Genomic DNA, 18317 nt, shown 5'->3' with positions numbered 1-18317 from the left:
TTGCACTATTTCCCAAATGCTCTATAATTCACATACATTATTTCCTTTTTTTTTTTTTTGGCTGCACCATGCAGCACACAGCATCTCAGTTCCCTGACCAGGGATCAAACCCATGCCTCCTGCAGTGGAAGCATGCAGTCCTAACCGCTGGACCACCAGGGAATTCCCACGTACATTATTTCTATAACAAATGTTATTGAAATCTTTTAAACAATCCATATGTTCTGATTAATTGCTAGAAATTTTCAACCTCCGCCTGATTTTATTAATTCCAGAAAAAGATAATAAATCAAGTGAGCCAGAATTTCCACAAGAAGGGGAAGCTAGAAAAGAAAGCAAATATATTACAATTTTGTTCCAGGATCTGAGTCCTGATGGAGAAGTCCCCCAGTTGTCGAGCTGTACTGAAATTCCATTAACGTCATCACACTCCTCTCAATGGTACACCAGAAACTTACAGAGGGCTCTGCTGGTAGCAGGGGGTTACAGAGTCTCTTAACCACTTGGGTACCCATCTTCAGAGTCCCTAGAAGAGCTGGATCAGGGCCACCTTAAAATAGGAAGAGAAAGATCCATGCAAAAATACAGGTCAAGAAAAAAATTCCAAAAGTTAAACCAATTTAGAGGGGTCAGGTTCCTGCCCCAAGCCTACCCATTTAAGTCATCTGGAAGTATGAAAAAAATAGGACCCCGGTGAGCAGGAAATCCAGCCCAAGATAGTATAATTACAACAGGGCTATCCCAGTGGCATTTTTAATACTAATCACTTAGGTTTTAATAGCAATAAGTAAAGACAAATGCTTCCCTATCAGTCAAGCAAGAATGCATTTTCCTTCCTCCCTAAATGTATCAGTCTGTTGACAGAAATAATCAATAAACAATCTATAATAGAAATAGAAAAAAGTTTTATTTGAGCCAACCTGAGGACTATAGCCCAGAGATAGCCTCTCAAATAACTCTAAGGAACTGCTCTGGAGAAGCATGGTTTTCAGCACAGTTTTAAATCTTGTCAGAACAAAGAACATCAAACAAATCAGAGATTCATTCCTTCAATCTTTCAAACAAACAGATCAGCATGTACACAGCAAGTCAATATGGCCTTGGCACCTGGGAAGGGAGTCTTATCATCTAAGGAGTAGCAGCATTGGTGTCCCAGGAAAGGAGGCATTTAATCTTTACTTTTAACATGGCTATTCTTTACCTCTAGTCAATGCACCCTTTTCTATAATGATTAAAGCAGATGTACACTGTATGTTTGATAAGCCACAAACAGGCTGTTTTAGTTAGCACAAAATTCAAGGTAAACCATGTATAAGCCAGAATGACTTTCCCATACCTCAATATGTGAAAATTTCTTCCATTAAGTCACAGACCATAGGAAGGATTCTGAAGACAATGAGGAGAAATAACCGGGAGCTCTGCTTCTGGCTCACTCCTCCCTTCATCCTCAGGAATTCAGTTTTAACCTAGAAAGGCAGCACTTACATTCCAAGGCAGAAATTTTTATAAAGCACTTGAAGTTTATAAAGTGCTATCACCTATATCAACTTATTTGACCAGCATAGTAAACAACCCTTGGAAAGCGAGTTACCCCCAGCTGACAGAAAACAGGCTAGTGTGTTGTTCTGCCAATTAGTAGTGCAGGCAGTGTTCTAGCCACCTCTTCTGAATCCACTTGCACTAAATCTGTGCCAGAAAACAGGCCTAGAATGGTGCCTAGCGGTGGTGGTGAAGATGATGGTGACAGGCAACATTTGCCCACATACTATGAACTCTTCCAAGTGCTTTAAATTCTCACAAATACTCTAAGTAGTTGATACTATTATTTTCAACTATTTTTTGCGCTGTGATTCCATTTTTCAGTACTCTATCCATCTTAAGGAATCTTCCCTCTCAGGAACAAACCCAGGGGCCACCGTATTTGGGGAGGATGGTGTGCAGCTTGAGAACGGGAAGTCTTCAAGCTCCGAAAGTCTGAATCAAGAACTGCACACTAAGAACCTGCAAAGCTTGGAGAGGGTTCGGAACCTGAAACTTCCACCTCCTTCTTCCTACCACACTCTCGCCCCTCCGTTTGTCCCCAGTTTTGGTCTGGAAGCTCAACCGGTGGTAATAATACTTTCCAGGTAGGTACCCGCCACCTTTCAGCACCTACCTCTTAAATCGTCGATGTGTGGTTCCGCCTTTCTGTCCCCAGCCCTTCTGAGCACGGCAGCCTCCTGCTATAGCGTCGCCTCTGCGTGCCCGCTGCCATGGTGACGGCGGAGGCCGGCCCGGCCCGGTCCCGCCTCCAGCCAGCCGGAGCCAGCCCTGGTCCAGCCGGGCTCCGCCCCCTGCCGGCTCAGACCCCGCCCCCTGCTTGTCCAGCCGCGCCTCCTAATGGCCCAGAGCACAACGTCTGCGGGCCTTCACCCCGTCTCTTGCCGGCCCGGACCCCGCCTCCCGATTGCCAGAACCGCGACCCCTGCCCGTCTAGACCTGCCTCTCGCTGGCTCGGACCCTGTCTCCTGATAGCCAGAACCCCGTCCCTCGACCCGGACCCCGCCTCCTGCCGGCCCCGACCCCGCCCTGGGAGCTCTGCCTTTTGTAGATGGGAACCTGCCTCCAGTCCGTGCAAACTACTGCCTCCGGGGCTCTACACCGGCCGCAGCCGGTAGTGCGGCAGAAAGTGGCTGGCCTTCCCTACTACCCTGAGGCTGAGTGAGATCCGCTGTGCTTCGAAGAGCCCGAAGACCTCCACCCAAGAAAACACACCAGGCATGTTCCTTATGCGATTTATTGATCCTAACGGCTCTGCACCCGCGAGAGAAAACAGTCCAGCTAAAGGGAGTTTCTGGGCCTTGCAGTGCTGTCAACATCTGTGACTTGACGTCCTTGTGATGGATGGTCAGAAAACGCTCCATGCCTCAGCCCCTGCTCTCATTTGTTTGTGTAGGTCTGGGACCCTTGACCCAGCCACTGAGGAAATTGCCCAAGCCAGCCCTAGAAGCTGTGTATAAGAGCTCTGAATGCTTTCTAGAGCACCTCTTCTTCTTCAGCTTTGGCATTTAAGGTGTGTAGAAGGGATACCATCAAATTAACTCCAACAAAATAAGCTCAAGTGCAGATGCTTCAAGGGTAACCTGTTCCCTCTGCACTTTTCTAGAGAGCAGGAACAAAGGTAGGGGGCAAAACCCTACCTTCCCGCACACTCAGCCTAGCCCCCTCATTTTGTAGAACTCCATCCACCCCCAGGTAACCCAAATACAACCCCAAGCTAATGGTGGCAAATAAGAGATAGGCTTAGGGAGAGCGCAAGACTGGGGCCCTCAGTTCCAGGGGCTCTGTAGTTCTTTAAGCCTAAAACGTGTCCACCATCCCTGGGCTGCCAGCCAGTCCCCCAAAGCAGTAGATTCTCCCCACAGCCATAGTGGTGAAATGATGCAAACAGGTCCCTCCTCCCCAGGGCTCATACTAGGGTCCCGTTCTTGCTGTCATAGCGGGGTGTGGACTGGGGGAAGTAAAGGGTCGCATACTCTGTAGCATTTTCTAGCTGTAGGTGCTTCACCTCCTGGGCAGAGCGTGTCTGGGTTAGGCTGCACACTTGAATGTCTGCATAGTGTAAGCTGCTCTCCTCCGACCTGAGGCCTTGACTCCTCTCCTGAGACACAGGCTGCTTTAACACCTGCTCATACGTACGTCCCGTTGGGTCATGGCCCTGAGAGGAATGGACAGCATTAAGGGAGATTCTTGACTTGGTTTTGCCCCTCACCTCCAACGCAGGGTCTGTTAAATGACACTTTGCTTTGCTGCTTTGGGGGATGGAGGAAGATGGGCAGAACCAGAAACTTCTACAGATGACTGAGACGTTTCTGTCCCAGGATGGAAAAGCTGAGTTCTGGGATCCCATGTCTGAGCAACCTCCTAGAAGGGATGGAGGTTGTCATTACCTCTGTGCCATTCTGTTGCTGCTGCTGCTGCTTTAATGTCCGTCTTGCTTGGCTCCCTGAGAGGAAGAAATCCGACTTAAATCCATTTTCTCTTCCTGTCTCTACTGAGATTGCTTTCTTCAAATCTCTGTGAAATTATTATGGTGGGCTTCTAACTAATCTCCCTGCCTCTGCTCTCATCTCTTACTTCTACCATTCCCACATTCAAACTCCTTAGCAGAGCATATAATCTGGCCCTTTCACAATCTGCCCGTAATATCTTCCATCCTAATTTTTCACTGGCCCCTAACATAGTTCAACAGGCATATGTTGAGAGCCCATTGTATGCCAGGCTCTGTGCCACATTCTGGGGATAGAAGGATGAGTAGGCTGTTTTCTCCTCTGCAGGGGAGCTTGCAGTCCACGCGGGGAGACAAGTGAACAGACTATTACAGGGCAATATGGTAAGAGCTCAGCTACACCAAACATTTGGTCACTTTCCATAAAGTCGCTCTCTTCTCTTGTCTTTCTTTTCTCTGCATGAGATAATTCCCTGGCCTAAAATACCCTCTCCTCCCTGCTCCTCTTCCAACTTGTGAACTTGCTATTATTCCTTCAGCATCGGTGTTTTCTCCCCTTCTCTCACAGCATGAATATGGTGCTGTTGGGAGCACTCCTATCCATACGTGGTATTACGGTTACTTGTTAACGTGTATCTCTTTCTCAGACTTGATTTTCATTTTCTCTAGGGCCGAGACCATGTGCCCTTCCTTTTGTGCCTCTCTGCCTCCTTGGTGCTTCACATACAATATAAGGGTTGAATAAATTTTTGCTGGATGAATGAAAGAATGAGCAACCAACCTTGCCACTCTGAGATAATGGAAAGGATGAGACTCAGAGTTTCAGAGCTGGTCTTGAGCACAGTAACCTAACGATTCTCTCTGGTGTACTATCTCCCTTTAGCCGTCCCCCACCTTATGCCCCTTCTAAAGACAATGGTTCTCTTATCTTCTTTTCTCAAATTTGCACTCCCCCTAGCATCCCCCACCCCCTCCCCCCCCAACGCCCATTACCCATTTTCTTTTTCCTCTGGAAAGTTGATGGGCAGCTCCTGTGAAAGGAAAAACAGATCACTCATGTGTAAGAGCCTGGCCTGTATCTTCCCTCCTTCATCATTTGCTCTGTGGTCTCCTTAGCATTCTGGTAGGATGACCTTCCCTCACCTCCCTCTAACAAAGATTCACCCTGAGCCAGCCCCAAATCATTTATCAAGGGTACCATACCTCTCCCAAAGGGCTGGTTCTGGAAGGTGGAGTGGTACAACTGACATAACCAAACCCAAAATACAGACTCAGGCAACCAGGCGCTACATGCCAGGGATGTAGCTGAGTTGAGGGCTATTCTGGGATTGTCTAACAGGCTAATCCCAGCAGAGGGTAAGGGAAACTGGCCAAATAATGGGATATTCCTGGATTCAGAGACCCTCTTGCTTCTTCTCTGGTGTCTGTCCTTCAGGGTCTCTGCCAACCTGGGGTTCTCATTCTGGGAGTCACAGAAACTGCCACAACCAGGGCTGACTAATTAGAGCCCTGCACAGCCCTTTCCTAACAGGTGACCTCCCGCCCTGCTTCTTTGTCCTTGTTTTTAATTAACAGAGAAAGTGAAAGATGGTTAACCTTCAACATCCATAGCACAGGAAGCTCTGAATTTGGTGAGTGACTCAGCTACACTGCCCTCCCTGCAGGACAGGCCTCTTATACTAATTCTGAGCCCCTGGGGTCCTCGATGGAGCCAGTGTGTCTACGTGATTGTCAACTGTTTGATGGCCAGAGAAACAACACTTGTCTGAGGAAATAGGCTGAATAGTTTGTGGCTTACTCCGGATGTTTTTCTTGCTAGTACATTTCCAACTGTAACAGAGCCAACCCTAGTTATCTGACTTCTGTCTCCCCAAGGAAGTTTCCTTCTTTTGCTAATTAAAAAGAAAGGCGGGGGGACTTCTAAATCATGTTCATTTTACTAATGTAGAAAAATCAGGATTTTCCCACACATATCTGACAGAGGTTTGTGTTTTGGTTTGATTTTTGGTTTTAATGCAGCTTGCTGAGCTGAGAGCAGTTTGAGTCTCCATTTGAACTCTAGAGGTGGTTCAGAAGAAAAGCTTCGAAACTATTTCTGGGTCTTTCTACTTCCTCTTCTTCCACTTTAGCTCTTCCTTTCTTTTACCACTGCCTAGTCATAGCCTAATCCTAGCCTCTAATTCCTTGCCCCTGGTCACTACTGTCTTCCTACATACTTCTACTTAAACAGATAAAGACAATATTAATTCTAAAATAATGTAGACTTGGGTGACTCAATTTTAGTGAACAGAGCCTGTTCCCAAGTTGGATGTTGCACAATGCCTGGACACGACCCAAATGGAATATTCGGTTAGACTCGCGGGTGATAGGATTTTATGCTTAGCCCAGAATTAAGGAAACCAAATGGGCACTCTCCTATATTGGTAGTAGGAATAAAAATTGGTGCAGTCTTTCTAGAATGCAATTGGCAATAAGTATAAGAAGCCTTAAACATAAATGTGTGTACCCTCTGATGTAGCAGTTCTAAGCAATAGTCAGACAGGTGCAAATATGGATGCTCATTGTAGCATTATTTATAATTGCAAAAAATAGGAAATATCATAAATGTCCAACATTGGGAACTAACTAAATAAATGGCATCTCCAATCAATGGAACATTATACATCAATTTAAGAGAGATGTTATGTTGGAAGAACACCTAATAGCATGGAAAATTTTCCTCTTTATTAAGATAATAAAAAGGTAATATGTTTTGGGATAAAAACTATGCATATAGGCATTTAAAAAGGATTACATGGAAATACACTAAAATGTTCCTGTCATCTCTGGGTGCTTATATTTATGGTTGTTTCTTATTTTCTCCTCTTTGGTGCTTTCCAAATTTTCTACAGTGAATGTGTATTACTTTTGTAATCAGAAAAAAAATTTTTTAAATAAAAATCTCAATTGTCAGAGTGTCTTTAAGTTTCTGAAGTTTATTGAGATAATGAGAAATAGAGAAGAACAATATTTATCCAGTCCTACTAATATTTTAAGAGGAAAAAATATATTTTGGTTAGAATATCTGGTGCAGTGTTTCTAGACAGGCTCTAGAGTCTGATTGACGGTGTCAGACTGGCTCTATGACCTTTAGCAAGTTTTTTACTTCATTAGGCTTCCATTTTCATTTTATTTATTTTATTTATTTAAAAATTTTTGGCCATGCCACATGGCATGCGGGATCTTGGTTCCCTGACCAGGGATCGATCCCAGGCCCTCAGCAGTGAAACCGCTGAGTCCTAACCACTGGACCGCCAAGGAATTCCCTCCATTTTCTTATTAATAAAATGAAGATAATAATAGAACTTAAAACTCATGGGATTATTGTAAAATTTAAATAAAATAATAAATGTAAAATACTCAGCTAGGTGTCTGGCATATAATGAGTGTCAGTCAAAGCTGACTACTATGACTACCACCATCCGAGGAAGAAATAACCAAAAATGAGAACTATGAAGACTTGGGAAGAAAGGGGGTGAAAGATGCTTTACACCCCCTTCTCTGGAAGTTTTTATGTTTCTAGATGTTCCATGTCTATAGGACATCTCAGAGTTTAAAAAGTGCTGTTCTCATTTTATAGGGCCAACTAAGGCCCTAGAACTTTGGTATCTTACTCAAGAAGGCAAGAACCAAATTTCCTATTATTGCTATGTCTTCTGCCTCTGTCACTATGCCTGATACACATAGGTGTTCAATAAAATATTTGTTTAATAAATGAATGAGTAGTAGGAACAGGACTTGCATCCAATGTACTGACTCCAAATTACATGTGCTTTTCAATGTACCTCACCTGTCTCTCTAAACATAATGATACTTTATTCATAAACAGGACACCCTCAAGACAGATGCAGGCATGGAGTGGTAGAGCTAAGAAGGCAGTGGACAGGATAAAACTAGGCCCAGGCGTTTATAGCGTTAAAAAGAAACAACAGGCCAGGACTTCCCTGGGGGTCCAGTGGTTAGGACTCCGCACTTCCACTGCACAGGGCATGGGTTCGATCCCTGGTCGGGGAACTAAGATCCCACATGCCAAGTGCAGTGCGGCCAAAAAATTTAAAAAAAAAAAAAAAAAAGAAAAGAAAAGAAACAACAGGCCTCAAATGGTGTTGCTTGTGCTAAGCTCATACCACCAAACCATGGCTTAATACCTAGCCTAACTGGAGTTTCAACCTTCCCCAGGAATGTAGTCTTAAACGGTCAGTTTGGAATTTTCTGGTCAGCAGCAATGAGATAATCTGCTACATAGACCTTTTCCATCGCCCAAAGGAAGATGAGGTCATCTGCTCTTCCCTTGATCCCTTCCCCCTTCTGCCTATAAAAGCCTTTCATTTTGTACCGCTCCTCGGAGCTCCTTTCTACTTGCTAGATGAGATGCTGCCCCATTCATGAACTGTTCAATAAAGCCAATTAAATTTTTAAAATTTACTTGGTTGAATTTTTGTTATTTAACAACAGTGATGACAATCCTGGGAAAGAACAATAAAGACAATATGATTCATTTATTGTGAGGCTTTCACATATAATCTGCTCTTCAAGTCCATGATCTAAACAACACAGGTTGTGTTATCTACATATTACATATGAGGAAAAAGAGAAGTTACAGAATTTGCCTAAGGTCACACAGCAAACAAGTGTGAAAGCTATATTCAAATATTGCATGGATATTCTCCTTCTCCTCATTTCTGCCCTTTTATTTTTTATTTTTATTTTATTATTATTATTTTTTTTACTTCTACCTTTTTACATAAACACTTCTCCAAAGTTGATTTGCTTGATTCAGGAGGCAGTATTATGGCGTGATTAAAAGTATGGGCTTTGAAGTCAGATAAACTTGGGTTGGAATCTTGGTTTGTTTGCTTACTAGCCATGTGACCCCAGACAAATTAGTTAACTTCTCTGAATCTCAGCTTCTTAGCTGTAAAATGGGAGAAGGAGTAAGACCACCTCCCTCAGAATTGTTGGGAAAATTAAATGAGATTATAAAGTTCCAAATGCTACAATTATTACCATTATCTGAAGGAGAAAGGAAGAGAATAAAGGGAAAGAGGAGGCAGAGGAAGACAAAGAGAAAAAATGTCAATTTACCATTCCAGCCCTGTCCTGGCCGTTGGACAGACAGCTGGCTTGGCTGTTTTTTGAGGTTTCCTGAAAGGAGGGAGCACAGGAGGGGTGCTGCTCTGGTGTTGGCCCCTGGAGGTGCCACCTGGAGGAGGTGCTATCTGGAGAAAGTGACAGTGGGAAGTTGGCAGAACACTAGCTGCAGGCTCTCTCTTATTCTTGGGGCCTTCATGTCCACCAACAGAGACCTTACCCTCCGACCTTTCCCCCTACTCACCAGCTTCCCCCGCAGCAGAGCCGGTTTCCCATGGTGCTCTGTCTCCCAGGGAGCCCAGCTGTTCTGCTACAGATAGAGGCTTGTGCATTTCCTGGTTCCCGGTTCAGCTTTCAGTAGCAGCTCCCAGGGACTCTCCGTCAGGGTCAGATTTCAACCTAACAGGTTGGACTTCGGAAGCCACCTGCTGGAAAGATTCCCAGGTGACTGCTCCCAGCCAAACGGTAGGGGAACACACACGGGCTCCAGGTGAGAGCAATCTCACCTTCGGGATTTGGAGCTACTTTGATGAAGCGTTAACTTTGAGCTTCAAGCTTCAGTGAGAAGAAACCTGAGGCAGAAAAGGGCTCTGGGTTTCCATAGGAAATGTTTCTCTACTACTTCACACTGTCATTGAAATGTATCGTTTATAATAGAGTCTTACCTATGTTTCCCCAGCACTACGCAGGTCTAATTGAGTTTCACTTTCAAGGTAATCGGTGTCAGTCTCTTATTATCCTTGTCCAGAATCTGGGTTTGAATACTGGACTCTTTTGGAAACTAAAATTTAGGGAAATGTATTCCTTTTGTATTCTCCCTTGCTATTGGAATTAATGTGGGCAAATCACTTTTTTCTAGGACTGTAAAAATGGAGGGCTGAACTCATTACTTAATACCCTTTCTGATCAAAAATCATATGATTCTATGATTGGAATGGTCTCAGCACTTCTTAACCACTCACTTCCCCATCCCCAGTAGAGAACTACGGAATCTCCATTTAATCTCAACTCAGCTTCTCCTCCAGTGACCTGAAGCTGGACTCATTGCACACTCACTGGCAACTAGGATGCAGTTGAGCAAATTCCTCTGTAGAAAATAGGGGCTCTAGGAGAATTTGTGGAACCTGTATGGCTTGTCTTCAGTGTTCCCACCCCCTCTTTAGTGTCTTGTTCAGATGCCCAGTTATTTGTGTGTCCCTTATGGATGTTCAGGACCCAGCACTCAGCCCTGTACTCCACAGAGAGTACCCTGGACGCTTCATTCCTCCCCATCTTCTTTCCTTATGAAAAATGGAGATAATAAGAGTCACAGCCTTGTACGATTGTGGTGAAGATTAAATGAGATAATGTATATCTCTAGTCCAGGGCCTGGCACATGGGACCCTCTCAGTTAAGTCCTAGCTATTGTTATTATTATTACTTCTTGTTCTCACCTAATTGTTGGATGGTAAAGCATCTTACTTTATTGTCTGGTGATGGATCATTGCACTAGCCTCTTATTTCATGGCCGTGCTTCTCCCTGGCAATCCATTCTGTACTCTACCATTAACTGTATTCTTTTCATCCTGTTACCCAAACTTCTCAGCTTGGCACTCAAAGCCCTCCACAATCTCGGTCCCTTTCTAGCTACTTTCTCTAATTTAAAGAAAAAATTTAAAGGAAAACATGTGAGATTTTTATATAACCAGAAATTCCAAAGGAACCAACACTGTGTTGTGGTAGCCAGAAAATCTGATATACCCAAAGCACCATTAATAGAAGTCCAGAGTGATAAACAACGGTATTGATTATTCCACTGAAGTCTGTACCAGTCAGTCCATGATTGGAATAATAATTTTAGATTTACATGTTGAATTTCAAGTTACAGTGTCAAGAGGCAGTGTGTTCAAGAGAAAGTTGTCTGAGTTCTAAGTGGTATGGAAAGTCCTATAAAATATGGTTAAAAGAAGGATTGCATTTATTTTCTGGACATAACCTGAACCAATGGGCGGAAGTTACTGAAATGCAGATTTTGGATCAATGGAAGGAAGAATTTATAACAGATGGGTCCAAAAAGAAAATGAAATGGGCTACCTTATGAAGTTCTAAGCTCTCTGTCACTGAAAATGTCCCAGAAGTTGGCTAATAATCTTCAAAGTATTTGAATGGGATGGGGATTTGGACAAAATCAGAGGTTTCAATTTTTTTTCTAGCTAAGGAACCCTTTCTTTTAAATGAAGCTCATGTAAAAATTCCAACTGCGAAACAGATCAAAGTGAAGCTGTTCTGGTTGAAGTCTGAATAGGATCCTTTTACAATTCTTTTTCTTCTCAGCTAGACGTTAAGATTCCTGAGAGTAGACAACCAAGGAGCATAGTTTTAAATTTATATTTACAATGTATAACCTCCATAGTATATTACTTGGGGTTTAATAAATATTTGTTGAATGAGTGAACAATAGAATACATCAATAGTTATTTCTCTAAGGCATGCTTTAATTTTTAGTAGATGGCAATCCTTTAACCAAGAATTGTATTCTTCAAGTGAGGGTTCTTATCCTGGGGGTCCACCCATTCCCTAAGAGGGGCATATGAATGGATCTCAAGAGCTGTGTGAACCTATTCAAATTGTATGCCAAATTTCGGAGCATGTGTGTTTTTCTGGTAAGAGGATCTATTGCTTTTGTCAGATTTTTCAAGAGGGTCCATAAAAAAAGTTAAGAATCAACCACTTTAATGGAAGAATTTCAGATGTCCATCACAACCTAGTAAAAGATATATTTGGGGGCAGGGAGGTCTTCTGGACACTCCTCAAAGCATACACATGCATGTTCTCTTGATTACAGAGAGTAATTAAGAGGTCAACCCCCCACCCCCCCAGGCTTTCCTGAATACATCATACCCCTAGTATTAAGACTCTACTTCCAAAGGAAGTTTCCCTGGCCATCACCACCATACCAATAACCCTAGCTCCCCTGCATTTAGACTTGGATTGGGTGGAGTGATGCAGCGATTCCTCTCTTTGGGATGTTTCAAGGTTAGAAACAAATGCTTTCTCTCATAGGCAGAGGGTGGGGAGACTTTGTGATTCAGTGACAATGGCAGAGGCTTCTGTGTCTGTGCCCCTGTGTCTGCCTACTCGATCCCTCAGAATCAGAGACCATTTACAGTGGACAGGCCTTAGTATGGGAAACCAGGGCTTTAGGCAACTCTGCAGCCAAAAGCTGTTTTCCCAACCCCTACCCAAAACAGGCCAGACAGTCTGGAGACCCTTGTTTTTGTGTCTCTAATCACCAGCTCAGACAGTGCCCTCTGGGCTGTTTGGATGGCATATCCCTTTTCCCTCCCAGGATCACTCTCTCTTTTGTTGCATTGTGAGAAAATTATGGCCAGGAATTTGATCTGGAGCCAGTGTCAGCTTCCAGGTGTGATCTCAGCATCCAAGTGTGAGCTCAGGGTGCTATGACGTTGGGTACATCTAACCGAGGACCTTTCTGTCTAGCTGTCCTTTTTGTCTCCCTCCCTGCCCATCCCATCCTCCAGGCCACAGAATAGGGATCAGCACAAACAAGGCCCTGAGATTTGGGTTTATTCAGCTCCACCCAAAACTAAATGAAAACACTATGACACGTCCCAAGGGACCAAACCATACATTGTGACCATGCACTTTTCCCTTCCCCCAAGGATGCTGCTACCTCTGGGGTGGTGAGCAGCTAGTCCTATCACCGCGGGAGCTAGAAAGGGTGCTGGGTCTGTGGCACTCAGGGCTCAACACTGGCTGCCTCCTCTTCCTCTGGATCAGGAGGTGCAGGGAGCAGGGAGATGTAGACCTCATTGACCTCTGTGTCCAAATGTCGGCCACCCCGAGGCGCCTCCAGGTTGAGGATGCCATCATGGGAGAGAGCGGCGCGGACCCGCCAGGGGTCAACATCAGCAGGCAGGACGTAGGTTCGGCAGAACTCTCTGGACACGAAGCCATGGCGGTCCAGGCGCTGGGGGTGCCGGGCAGACACCTCCAGTAGGTTGTCCACAGTCCTCACGGTTACCTCATCGGGGGTAAAGTGGCTCACATCCAGAAACGCCTGGAACTTGCCCTCACTGAGCCGAAGCTCAGAGGCCCCTGCCCTGCTGCCCTCCCCAGCTTGGGCGGCCCGGGGCCGGACATAGTAGCCATGGTAGAGGGTGGGGGTCAGGATCTCTTCTGGCAGGAGGCCTGAGGGGCAGAGAGAGAGAAGGCAAGAGGCAGGATGAGGGAGGATGGGGTGGGAAGGAGGGCGACATGAGAGCAGATCAGGAGGGGAGGCCTAGGGAGAGCTGGAGGGGAGTCAGGAGAAGCAGGGAAGGGGAAGGAGGGGTCCCAGTGGCTGGAATGAGGCGGCTGGCGAGAGGAGATTGAGAAAGGGAATGAGTTGGGATGAAGAAGAGCAAACCAAACCGGGTCTGGGTGGTTCGCAGGGGAGGCATCCCGAGGGGAGCAGGGGCAGGTATCAGAGCACAGTGGGCAGCAGTCCGCACCGAGGTCAGTAGGAAGGGGAGCGAGCCCTGCCCGGAGGGGGATGAGGGGGGAGTCTGGGGTGGGAGATGGCTCGCCCCAGGAGTTCAGTTAAGCCCAGAGTGGGGTGGAGGCCAGTATCATTGGGAGGTCAGCCCAGAATTTCAGCAGGTGGGGGTGGGAGGCAAGGGGGTGGCGTCCGTGCCATACCTTCCCCGAAGCGCTGCTCGCCCAGGCGGCTCGGGTTGGCAAACTCGTACTCGGCGGTGGCCGGGTGGGCATGTGGCACCGAGCGGCCCGACATGGCTGCAGACCCGCCGGCGGCCCCGGCTCGAGGTGCGGCCCCAGCTGGCGCAGCGGCACCCCTCCAGCTGCCGCAGAGCCCGGGCGCACTCGAAGGTGGGGGCGGGGTCTACACCACCCAAAATAGTGCCGAGCCCGGTGGGGGAGGGGCGGGTAGCGCCCGCGTCGAGTGTGTGGCCTGCGCCGCCTGGACCCCCGTCCCCTCCGCTGCACACCCTTCAGCTGTCACGGGGGGCCCCGCGGGGAGGACAGCTGGGGGTCCTGGCTGCGGAGCGAGCTGGGGAGGGGAGGCTGGTGCCGGAGGCCCCGGAGAGACCACGCTGAGACCCTCCCAAAGAGTTGGCATGTTTTCCACGCCCCTCTTCTCCTCCTCAGTGGCAGGCAGCCGGTGCTCTGCTTCATCAAGCTCCCCTGGATTTACTGTTCTGCCAGGCCTGTAAAGTGAACGACGCAAACAACTTTCTCTCCTTTCTCTGGGGCAGGGTGAGGGGCCTTCCTGCCTAGATTAAGGTCAGGGTCCTCTCTGAACCCAGGGCGACCCAGGGCACCACGTGGAAACCTGCCGTTGACATGTTGGTGATTACTACTCTCCTTCAGGGACCCACAAAGAGTTAGTATCCTGGGGCCCAGCCTAGGAAGATTCCAGTTCCTTCCCTGGCCCAAGATAGTCTCTGGCCGCATTCCCTTGGCATGCTAGGCTGGAGAGGAGGAGGAGGGGCCCAGTGCCCGCCTGCCTGGGATTCCTGCCTCAGTCCCAACTCCAGAGAAGGGGGTGGGGGTGGGTGCCATGGGATGCGGACAGAAAGCGAGTAAAACAAGACCAGGACAAGTCACTGGCCAGCTCAGACGTGTTTGTATTTCTCTTTTCTTAGCTCAGTGAGTACTGGGTATGTGTCACACTGCCAAATCCCCAATCACAAGTCTCCATGAACGGGCAGTGAGCTGGCATAATAAAACCCCTGACATCATCATTCCAGAAGCTTCAGAAGACTGCATATATAAGGGGCTGGCTGTAGCTGCGGCTGAAGGAGCTGACCAGCCAGCTGAGTCTCCACACTCACCTAGCCACCATGGACATCGCCATCCACCACCCCTGGATCCGCCGCTCCTTCTTTCCTCTTCACTCTCCCAGTCGCCTCTTTGACCAGTTCTTTGGTGAGCACCTGCTGGAGTCTGATCTCTTCCCAGCTTCTACTTCCCTGAGCCCCTTCTACCTTCGGCTGCCTTCATTTCTGCGGGCACCCAGCTGGATTGACACTGGGCTCTCAGAGGTAAGTCTCCCCTCTGCCAGGACAGGTGAGTTCATTCTGGAGCCTCCTGGAAGCGTCTCCATCCACTGTCCTTTTCCTCCTGGCCTAAATCTGACTAGGTCTAAGGGTCCCAAGTGTCTTAGGCTCTTGTATGTCCTGCAGTGAAGAAAGATGAGGTCCCTAGTTCCTCTCTTCCCCAGTCACCTGTTTGTATTCGATGCACCTCTGTGTCCTATTTATTACATTTTTTTCCATGTGTTACGAAGATCATTCTCTGTCCCATCTTCTAAGTAGGATGTCCCTTTCTGGTTTGGTTCATAATGATCTACAGGGAAAGAGCTGCCTTCATACCCCTTTGCTCACCTCTTCTAATACCTCACACTCCTGACAAATACTATCATCTCAAGTTCCAGAGCCAGGAGACAGTCCTACCTCATCCTGAGCTTTTCATCCCCGCAGCATGGAGCTGGAGACAGCAGCCACTATTTTCTTCCTTTCTATTCCCTCTTCTATGATTTTCTGGGTTTCTCAGGGCTATGACAGGGCACTGGCCTGGGTCCAAGCCTAATGAGGATAGAAGGTAGGTCAAGTTTAGGGACCCCCCTCCACTTGTCCTGAGAGGGTAGGAAAATGGGGCGAACAGATAAGATTGACAGAAGCTGTCACAGATAACACTCTGGTTTAAAAATATTCAAGAGTGAGTAAACAGGAGCTGAGTGGGCAAGGGCTTTGGAAGGACAATCAGAGCCAGCAGAACATTCCAGATTGAGTGGGTGGGAAACTTGGCAGCGACCTGAGTAAGAAGAAGGGGCCTTTGTCTCACAGACAAATGACAAGGCCAGACATGGGGTCAGAGAAGCAGCAGAAGCCATGCCCAGACCCATCCTTGTGATTTGTCCCCTGGGTGGCCTGTCTTCTTCCCTGTCCCTGTAACTAAAGTTTGGCCTGATGACCAAATGGTGTGCCTTGGCTACCACTGTAGTGGCACCCCTGAACTAGAGAGTCATGTTTATTCAAAACGGGATTTTTAGCTAAAAAGAGGAGGATAAACTACCTGGAAAGAAAGCAAGTCTGCAGCATGAGACTGTACTAGTGTTGTTCATATTCCTACTATCTTTTGTCTTCCCCTCCCCCACCTTGCTATTTCCAGATGCGTCTGGAGAAGGACAGATTCTCTGTCAACCTGGATGTGAAGCACTTCTCCCCAGAGGAACTCAAGGTCAAGGTGCTGGGAGATGTGATTGAGGTGCATGGCAAACATGAAGAGCGCCAGGTACGTAGCTGGCTTTCTCTTCTGCTCATTCATCCAGTGCATACTATATGCCAGAGACTGCCATCAGCCCCTGAGGCTGGCAGCATTTCAGTCCTAAGCCATGAGAGTCAAGAACAGGGATAAACCTGTTGTTGTTATTGTTGTTGTTGTTTTGGCCAGAGAAGTGATCTTTGTTGTTTGTTTTGATTTCATTGCCTCACATGGGATAGATGGGATGTTAACTTCCCGTTTAAGCCTGTGGTTCTCAACCTTGACCACATTAGAATTGCCAGGGGAATTAAAAAAAAGTATCCCAATGCTCAGGCATATCCCAGGTCACTTAAATCAGGATTTTTCAAAGCTCCCTAGGGGATTCTAATGTACAGTTAGTCAAGGCTGAAGACCACTGATTTATAAGTAGTGGTTGCCAGACATCTGATTGCTTTATATAATTACATTAACTGCATGCACTCGGAAGGCCCTTGAATTTGAGAGTTTTGTTTCAGATGTTTTGGAATTCACTTCTCTTTAGCCCGTCTTAATGCTGAACTACTTGCTTTGCCTAAGCTTCAGAGCTCTACTCAGCTCCTAATACCCTAGACCCATGTGGAAATCAGTTGAGAGCCTGTCTGGATAAATGCTTGAGATTCAGCAGGTGTAAAGGTTACGGTCAGAATTCTTCAGCCAAATTCTGAAGAATGGAATAGCTTTTCATTACTTTCTGGGAGAGTTTTTCAATGAGTTTGCTTCCTACCGAAGGCAGTGAAAGCGCGGAGTCCTTACCACTGGACCACCAGGGAATTCCCAACTCAGAAACTTGTGCATCAAACAGTATAGTGTGAGGTCCTCAAGCTGTTTCAGTTTTGCTTGTATGATTCAACTTTAGATCAGATCCTCCCTGGAGGGAGTCTTTATTGTTGTTGTTGTTTTTATTATTAGGTCTATTGGTCTGGAACCTTCTGGAACATTCCTGAAGAGTCAGGACAATTTCTGGGTTTCCTCAGGGACTCAAATCTTCAAAGCTAGATGATATTCCAAATCCTGTAGGCCCAAAAAACATTGATCTAAACCTCTGGGAAATACCCCTGAACATGTCCATGCCTGAGGGTTTAGAGAGCTATGAAATTTTGGCTGTTCAGACTTCTCAGACTCTCATTGGTAGGAGTGACCACCTAGGCAGTTTCATCTTAGCCCCAAACAGAACAGCTATTTAGCTTTCTCTCATGTTGCCATGCATTTGGCCACACCTAAGGGGAAGGAGGATGTCTGAGTTCTAGGCAAGTGATGCTATTTCCCGTTCTTATCGCTCTACCTCTTTCCTTATTCTCTTGGATTAGGACGAACATGGCTTCATCTCCCGGGAGTTCCACCGCAAATACCGGATCCCAGCTGATGTGGACCCTCTCACCATTACTTCATCCCTGTCATCTGATGGCATCCTCACTGTGAATGGACCAAGGAAACAGGCCTCCGGCCCTGAGCGCACCATTCCCATCACCCGTGAAGAGAAACCTGCTGTCACTGCAGCCCCCAAGAAGTAGCTGCCCTTTCTCTAACTGCATTTTTTAAAACAAGAAAATTTCCCCACCAGTGAATGAAAATCTTGTGACTAGTGCTGAAGCTTATTAATGCTAATAATAAGCAGGCCCAAATTTGGCAGGCCCAAATTATTAAGCAAATAAATATCATTCAGCAACAGATAACTGTCTCATGTTTGAATATTTTGTAATAATTATCACATATGATTTAGGGGACTCCAGGGATATTAGAGTCAGAATGACTGTTTCCAGCGTTTACTCATGGGATAAATTTAGCAAGTCACTTAAGCTTTATGGTCTTTAGGTCTTCCATTTATAACATGGGGTACTGATTTGTACACTAGTTGTAAGGAGTAAATTAAGGCGAAAAAGCAGGTAAAGCCCTT

General features: G+C 46.4%; 4 protein-coding genes across 6 annotated transcripts in view; 1 reads left to right on the top strand and 3 right to left on the bottom strand.

The window, feature by feature from the left end:
- Positions 1–2303, bottom strand: part of DIXDC1 (DIX domain containing 1) — a 73571-nt gene extending 71268 nt beyond the window's left edge. Inside the window, exons 1-3 of one of the 3 annotated variants that reach the window (XM_061203971.1) lie at positions 2156–2303; positions 1337–1480; positions 459–550 (exon numbers count right to left, since the gene is read on the bottom strand). In XM_061203971.1, coding sequence (XP_061059954.1) covers positions 459–515 — 57 coding nt within the window. In that variant the 5' untranslated portion in view covers positions 516–550; positions 1337–1480; positions 2156–2303. The remainder of the gene's footprint in view (positions 1–458; positions 551–1336; positions 1481–2155) is intronic. The other 2 variants (XM_061203970.1, XM_061203972.1) reach the window with 2 other exon arrangements.
- Positions 2304–2766: 463 nt separating this feature from the next.
- Positions 2767–9491, bottom strand: C10H11orf52 (chromosome 10 C11orf52 homolog). Its single transcript, XM_061203959.1, has 4 exons — positions 9363–9491; positions 4982–5019; positions 3930–3985; positions 2767–3697 (listed from the first exon to the last, which is right to left on the bottom strand). The coding sequence occupies exons 1-4, from the start codon at positions 9392–9394 to the stop codon at positions 3449–3451; spliced, it is 375 nt and encodes a 124-aa protein (XP_061059942.1). The 5' UTR covers positions 9395–9491; the 3' UTR covers positions 2767–3448.
- Positions 9492–12676: 3185 nt separating this feature from the next.
- HSPB2 (heat shock protein family B (small) member 2) lies at positions 12677–14140 on the bottom strand. The gene is made up of 2 exons (XM_061203957.1): positions 13799–14140; positions 12677–13309 (listed from the first exon to the last, which is right to left on the bottom strand). Exons 1-2 carry the CDS (start codon positions 13890–13892, stop codon positions 12858–12860), a joined length of 546 nt encoding a protein of 181 aa, XP_061059940.1. The 5' UTR covers positions 13893–14140; the 3' UTR covers positions 12677–12857.
- A 749-nt stretch (positions 14141–14889) lies between these two features.
- On the top strand, positions 14890–18096 carry CRYAB (crystallin alpha B). Its single transcript, XM_061203958.1, has 3 exons — positions 14890–15162; positions 16292–16414; positions 17731–18096. The coding sequence occupies exons 1-3, from the start codon at positions 14962–14964 to the stop codon at positions 17932–17934; spliced, it is 528 nt and encodes a 175-aa protein (XP_061059941.1). The 5' UTR covers positions 14890–14961; the 3' UTR covers positions 17935–18096.
- The last annotated feature ends 221 nt before the right edge of the window (positions 18097–18317 follow it).

The sequence above is a fragment of the Eubalaena glacialis genome, chromosome 10 (genome assembly GCF_028564815.1).
Source record: "Eubalaena glacialis isolate mEubGla1 chromosome 10, mEubGla1.1.hap2.+ XY, whole genome shotgun sequence".
In the NCBI taxonomy this organism is placed as follows: Eukaryota; Metazoa; Chordata; class Mammalia; order Artiodactyla; family Balaenidae; genus Eubalaena; species Eubalaena glacialis.
The sequence above is the reverse complement of the archived record's forward strand: the minus strand, read 5'-3'. Positions and strand labels throughout refer to the sequence as shown.

Excerpts from the sequence above, each read along its gene's own strand:
- C10H11orf52 (XM_061203959.1), bottom strand. The coding sequence starts at position 9,394 with ATGGGAAACCGGCTCTGCTGCGGGGGAAGCTG. Across the intron at positions 3,986-4,981 it reads CCAGAGGAAAAAGAAAATGG|GGAGCCAAGCAAGACGGACA; the intron begins GTAATGGGCGTT and ends TCTTCCTCTCAG. Across the intron at positions 3,698-3,929 it reads AGCAACAGAATGGCACAGAG|GGCCATGACCCAACGGGACG; the intron begins GTAATGACAACC and ends CATTCCTCTCAG.
- HSPB2 (XM_061203957.1), bottom strand. The coding sequence starts at position 13,892 with ATGTCGGGCCGCTCGGTGCCACATGCCCACCCGGCCACCGCCGAGTAC. Across the intron at positions 13,310-13,798 it reads CGAGCAGCGCTTCGGGGAAG|GCCTCCTGCCAGAAGAGATC; the intron begins GTATGGCACGGA and ends TCTGCCCCTCAG.
- CRYAB (XM_061203958.1), top strand. The coding sequence starts at position 14,962 with ATGGACATCGCCATCCACCACCCCTGGATCCGCCGCTCCTTCTTTCCT. Across the intron at positions 15,163-16,291 it reads TTGACACTGGGCTCTCAGAG|ATGCGTCTGGAGAAGGACAG; the intron begins GTAAGTCTCCCC and ends TGCTATTTCCAG. Across the intron at positions 16,415-17,730 it reads GCAAACATGAAGAGCGCCAG|GACGAACATGGCTTCATCTC; the intron begins GTACGTAGCTGG and ends CTCTTGGATTAG.